At 36.5% G+C, this 6,526-nt stretch overlaps 1 protein-coding gene across 1 annotated transcript; it reads right to left on the minus strand.

The window, feature by feature from the left end:
- Positions 1-12: 12 nt before the first annotated feature.
- On the minus strand, positions 13-3,582 carry LOC114194481 (aspartic proteinase Asp1-like). Its single transcript, XM_028084733.1, has 9 exons — positions 3,219-3,582; positions 2,421-2,538; positions 2,110-2,336; positions 1,505-1,738; positions 1,005-1,143; positions 704-898; positions 558-630; positions 377-464; positions 13-288 (listed from the first exon to the last, which is right to left on the minus strand). The coding sequence occupies exons 1-9, from the start codon at positions 3,401-3,403 to the stop codon at positions 183-185; spliced, it is 1,365 nt and encodes a 454-aa protein (XP_027940534.1). The 5' UTR covers positions 3,404-3,582; the 3' UTR covers positions 13-182.
- Between the last annotated feature and the right edge of the window lie 2,944 nt (positions 3,583-6,526).

Consider the following 6,526-nt stretch of genomic DNA (forward strand, 5'->3'; position numbering starts at 1 on the left):
ACTAAATGAAACTTTTGCTAGCAAGGATTGGTAACTGTAGCCTGTGTCAATTTGGTAGTTATCATTTACAAATTCAAAAAATGAAGCTAATAAAGCCCAAAATATTGTACTAAGGTGACAAAAGAATCTATGTATATATATGTTGTTCCACATGGAATTATAGATGCTATCTAATGTACAACTCATTGATCGTCTATATTTTCAAAAGATGCAGGGTAACCGTTCCCAAAGATACCCAAATTGGCTGCGTATGGGTGTGGAAAATCGCCTTCCAAATCACGTTCCACACTGTTAATGAGAAAAAAAAAAAAAAAACTCTGGTAAACACTTTGTTATTCAAAATTATATAAGAAATCATATAATGTAAACATATTACTTGGGAAGCCTATCACAATTTGAAGAAACCCATCCAATCTGCTGCTTCTCGTTGTCATAAATGACCATTTTATCTTGTAAAGAAATGTCTGAGATCGACAAAAAGGTGTATTGTCATAAAAACAAATAAAAAGAGAAACAAAAGAGGAATTTGTTTATATTTAACATAAGACATGTCTTACCTCCTATTATGTTGAGATTTTCAAGTCCAACTTCAGTGCCATCAAGAATCCCCAAGCAGACATTGCCATGTTTCTGCGAAAGTGCAGTATGTTAGCCTATCTCATTTGTTCTCTTAACTACAGATTTAGTCTTAAGCGGATCTCACAGTGATAATAAGATAAGCTTCTGGCGCAAGATGCATCTGCACATTCTTAGTTTTTGTGAAGCTAAATGCTAAGGGTTTGAAGTATTTCTTGACATCACTTAACGATTTGAAAGATTTTGGACCCTTCCAACAAATTGGAAGTGATGGATCATCGGTTTCTCTTGTCAACTGTTTCCCCTTTAAATCATCAGTCACCTGAATCATAATCAAGGATAATTAATTAACTGAAGATGGCTGACTAAGTAAGTATATGTAGGTCATATAAGACAATGAAATTGAGGCTCTCTAATTTCCATCTTACCAAATTTACAACAGCTTGATACGCCAGGGAGTTAAAGTATGTGTAAGAGCTCCCACTATCGAAGATAAGCTCAAGACCCTTAACTTTAGTGGCCTTTCCATTGAACAACAGTTCTGCTGGTCCTGAGCTGTAGTGTTTTCTGAAACAATGATTGTTTGCAAGCATTCATGAGTGGTTTTAGATATATTGTGTTTTATGTTAATTAGAAAAACATTGCATCTATTGTTTATTAGAGAAACATAGACATTGTTTATATTGGTAGATATTGTTGAAATTGTTTGTAACAATATTTTCTATTTACCACATTTATGTTTAGTTGCCATATATACTAGTATCACTCTTGATTATAAATATATTCACCCTATGTGTATTTTAGACACAAGGGAGATTAACCCTATACATTTTTCTCTATATTTTTAACAAGTGGCAATAGATGATGCATGTCTGACAAAAAAAAAAACATCTAAGAAGGAACAAATAACATTAATTTTAAAACTTACTCCGAAGAACTATGCAGCATGGATGTCCAAAAAATCCCTGAAGTGGGAACGGGATCATCTCCAAAGAATAAAAACCCTCCTCCTCTTGAACTTAGGCAGTGTCCAACTACATTGCGTATCAGACCCAAAGAATGAAGCTGAGTTAAAATGCTTGCTCTGCCATTGCCAAGGCCAAGAACTCCTGCTGTAGAAGGTGGGGATGTTGAACCAGAATACTTTTGATCATATCCACACCTAGTACCCATGCATCAGACAAACCAACTCTTAATTATTCACAAATCTTGATCAATTTTGTTCTGTTGCTCTATTTACTTATGCAAAATTTCACCATATTTTTGTTAGCATCGTAACTTCACCAATAGAAATAACTAATTATGTCCCATTAGAATAAACTCCTCTACAAACACTTGTAAAAGAAGACAATTAAAAGCTAAAATGAATTGAGCTTTTCTTATGACCTAAAATCAACTTATGCAGAAGTTAGTTTTAGCTAATGTAAGGTAAATCATTTTACCTGCTTATTTTCTTTCTCTATAAGCGTTAATGTATAAGTTTATACAAAAAGAACCCTAGTAGCAGATACAACCAGTAAACAAAACACTCACCCAAAGGCTATCTTAGGGCGCACCACAGAGCCATTGATGAATTGAAAATTAATGTAGTCCCGAACTAGCACACCCAGAGATGATCCATTATCTGCATACTCAACTTCATAGTCACATTGGTCATCTGGGGCAGCACAATAATGGTCTGCTGAAAAGTGCACTTCAGAACACAATTGTTCCGCACATTGCACAAGGTTGTGATTAGGTTTATAAAGTTGCTCACGTGGCTACAAAAATTTGACACCAGGTGAATACCGATTATGAGGAAAGAATTTAGAAACAGGCCTAATCTTAGTTTAAACATTGCATACCTTGGTGCAACCTTTACATGGTGCATCACACTGAACCCAAGTGATGTCACTACCCGAGTCTATGTCAAGGTCGTAAGGCTTAGCAGGATAGCCAATGTTGAGAATCACTGTGTAATGCCTGCATAAAGAAGATAAAGATATTTTTAATGGAACCATCATAATGTAAACTTAACATGGTTACCATGTCAGAATATCTCACATCAACTAGAGAGATAAAACCAATTTACAAAGTGAGAGTGTGGTAAACTTTACTTTCCAAGCTTGTTTGGGGGAGGATGTATTAGACTTGAACTTAGTTCTCAATAAACCAATTCACTTTAGAAATTCAACAACCATATTTCCTTGTGTTTCCCCCAAAACAAGCAGAAGAGAAAAGTGACTTATTATGTTAATAGAGATGGGGTCCAATTACCCCACCCTTCAAAAATAAAGGACTAGAAAAGAAAAATAAAAAGAAGTTAAGAGGCTAGTCACACCTACTTTTCACTCTGCTCAAACTAAATTATAAATTGAATGGTAGGTATAACTCAATGAAACAGAATATATGAAAAGTCTAAGATTAGATCAGGAATCAAATTATAAGAACTGATCAAAAGCAGAATCGCATTTTTTTTCCCATTTAAAAAAAAAGAAGAAAAGTAAACAGGTCAAGAATGTTTCATAAGCACAGCTCAACTTAGAACAGAAATAGCAGAACAAATTCGTCCAAGAAAAGGAAAACATTCAATCATACTAAATGAACACTGAGAAAGTGATTAAGAAGTTTGAACAAAAAATCACGATAGAATGAGAAGATACCCAAGAGGGTACACATTTCCTTGAACTTTGAAAACAGCTGAGGAGGAAAGGCGATGTGGGGTGGCGAGGTTCTTGGCTTTGTGGGGTTGATTGGCTGCTGAGAAAGAGAGTGGAAAAATATCAGAAAATAGAAGAAATAACACGAAAAGCGTGTGCCATGTTGTTCCCTTGCTTCTGAAATCCATAGTTGAAAAGAACTTTAGGAATGAAAAGGGGGAAAAAGGTTGCAATGATTCAAAGAAAGGTTGTCTTAGAAAGAAGTAAAGAAATGAAGAAAGAAAAGAAAAACGAAGGATTTTGGTTGGGAGACTGAAATGTAAAACAGCGCTCTCTGCTTTGCGGTGTCTATTTTTCTAGTTTGAGTTTTCTGTCAGGGGCAGTTGGCACATAACAACGTTATTTAATGATTTAGTTGGATTCTTTTAACACTTCTGTGTACTACTCATTGGATTATTGTTATTTTTTTTTTTTTGTGAATTTTAGAAGTTACTTATGAAGTTTTTGGTATAAGAATTTTTATATTCATAAACCATGAATATTGCAAATTGTGATTTCTAAAAGTAATTAGAACAGTATATGGTAGATAAGAAATACTTACATGAATTCCTTGAATATAAAATGATATTTTTTCTAGAATTTTATTTTTCTACCATACTAAATAATATAATAAGAACAATCTGATATTTACGTTGCACTATTTTATTATTTAAAAATTGTTTTTGTATTAACTGTGTATTATTTTAATTACTTTTGTACTAGCGAAGTTGGATACCGCTGACCTATAGTCCTATAATAAAATCAATAAACGGATAGTCAACTAAATAAGATTGCATAACAGTCTAGACCGCCTACTATAAAATGTCATATTGTAAAATAGAGCTGATAACTTCGAACTTAGGCCTCTCAGATGCTTAGAACATGGGCTCAATCCAGGCCCATAGAGAATCTAAATATTGGCCCAAAATGACTCAAGAGGGGCCCAGCCCACAAGAGGGGGCAAACACATTTAATGACACATATAATACGCTCGCTAGTATGCAGAATAGATTCCAAGCTCACTGTTGGCCACCTCAATGATGAGTTTCAAATTAAAGACGCAACTCTCCTCCAATACTATCACTTGGTCCACAACATCATGCAATCCAGTTTTGACAGGGTGCACATCTAGCACATCCCAAGAGGAGAGAATGTACAAGCATATGTACTCTCCAAACTCGCAAGTACTAAACTCAAAGGCAAGCATAAGTCCCTCCTGCAACAAACATTATCCGCCCCCTCAACAACAAAAATGTGCCTAAACCTGGGCCACATCAATAATTGGACAACTTCGTACATCCAATACCTCAAAACAAGAAACCTTCCACCCAATACCGACAAGGGATGGCTGGCAAAAGCAACACGATATACGATGATAGGTGATGAGTTATACAAGCGTGGATATTGACATCGACTATTTTACAAAATGGATAGAGGCTAAGCCATTGGCCACAATCATGGCACAACAAGTCCAACAGTTTGTATGTAAGGACATTATATGCCAATATGGAGTATCGCACACTATCATAATCGATAATGGCCGCCAATTCATAGATAAAGAGCTGGCCAAGTTCTACACCAAACTTGGAATTAAACACATCACCAACTTAGTGGAACATCCACAAACCAACGGACAAGTTGAGGCCGACAACAAGGTTATACTGGTCACGTTGTGGAAAAGATTAGATGGCGCAAAAGGCCAATGGCCAGAGGATTTGTTGGAAGTACTATTGGCTTACAGATGCACCCCTCAATTTTTCACCAACGAATCCCCCTGCAGCTTGGTTTATGAGGCAGAAGCAATGATACCGATCGAGATTGGAGAACCTTCCTTACGTGGGTAAGTATACGACCACAACCAGAACCAACAGAACCTATGCACCCACCTAGACCTGTTAACTGAGTTACGAGAAAAAGCGCAAATCCGAAATATAGCGGTAAAACAAAGGGCGGCCAAAAAATAGAACTGAAACCTATGCCCATGAACGTTCGTCAAAGGGTTTGGAGAATGACCACTAGTAATGTAATGAACACGGTTTGTAACCCTGGTGAACTCTTTTTCCTCACCTAACATTTTTTCCCTAAGAAGGGTTTTTGATGAAGGCTTATCTTGTTTTCTTTTAGGGTTATGAATATGGTGAAGTTGTTTAAAGAAAGCTTTTTGAAAATTCCCACTGGACATTAAGATAGCATGCTATCTAGATGTGAAGGTTCATTTCTCAAGCTCATGAAAGGAAGAAAAGAGTTGGATTCAAGTTAACACACAAACACACGAATTAAACAATACTTAAAGAACAAATGAAAGAAGAAGCATTAAAAATGGATAGCTTAGAAGATGAAGCATGGAAGAAGTACGCCACTCATAGGGGGGGATCTAAGCCAACCAAGCCCTAGAGATGAGTGATGGTGCCGCCACTTGCAAGCAAGATAAGGCAAAGGTGAGTTCACTTCTAGGAAGGAGAGCTCACGGGAAAACAATGGTTGAAACACAATAGTTTAGCAACAAAATGATCAACCCTTTTACAAGACAAGGAGCACCCTTTAAATAGGAGTTCATAGGGGTCCTTTAGCAATTACAAAAACATGGAATGGACTAACAAGTAAACCTTAGAAACCTAACACATGTGCATTCTCGGCCAAGTGATGGATTATGATTGGTGGATGCATTCGCATGAGGATTCTAGGCCAAAAGAAGAAGGAGACCAAGTAGCCTTCAAAGGAATAAACCAAAAAGGCAAAAGGAGACAAGGTACATGTCTACTTTTGCTTTTGCTTTATGCTTTTTGCTTTCCTCTCTCTTCCACATCATCCAAGTGCTCCAATCATCATATGCCACCTAGCCATGCTCTACTTTTTCTTAATTACCTACAAAAACAAGACAAACAAGGATTAACATGTTGGTTTAAGTTAATCTAATCTTGGTTAAAGGTCAACTTGGGTCAAAGTCAACAAGTCAACCAAAATAAGTCAACTCTAAACCAACTTAGGGAATTCAAACTAAAGAAACACAAAACAAAGATAAAGATGATGGAATAGAAGACTCCCCTCTATACATGCTTGTAGTGATCCTTCTTGAGGGAGCTTCTAAGGTGGTGGTGGTCACGCCTTCATCATCCTCCCCTTCTTGGAGAGAATTCGACCATGAATTCTTAAACCCTACATCAAAAGGAGAAAGGTCACAAACATTAAATGAGTTACTTATGTTGTAGCTTGGGGGTAAGTCTAACTCATAAGCATTGTCGTTAATTCTCCTAATGACTTGAAAGGGGCCA

The sequence above is a fragment of the Vigna unguiculata genome, chromosome 8 (genome assembly GCF_004118075.2).
Source record: "Vigna unguiculata cultivar IT97K-499-35 chromosome 8, ASM411807v1, whole genome shotgun sequence".
Classification (NCBI taxonomy): Eukaryota; Viridiplantae; Streptophyta; class Magnoliopsida; order Fabales; family Fabaceae; genus Vigna; species Vigna unguiculata.

What these genes read in the sequence shown, in the direction of transcription:
- LOC114194481 (XM_028084733.1), bottom strand. Translation starts at nt 3,403, where the DNA reads ATGGATTTCAGAAGCAAGGGAACAACATGGCACACGCTTTTCGTGTTA. An exon ending in CATGTAAAGGTTGCACCAAG is followed by an intron (nt 2,337 to 2,420) that starts GTATGCAATGTT and finishes AAATTTTTGTAG; the next exon opens with CCACGTGAGCAACTTTATAA. An exon ending in AATTGTGATAGGCTTCCCAA is followed by an intron (nt 289 to 376) that starts GTAATATGTTTA and finishes TCTCATTAACAG; the next exon opens with TGTGGAACGTGATTTGGAAG.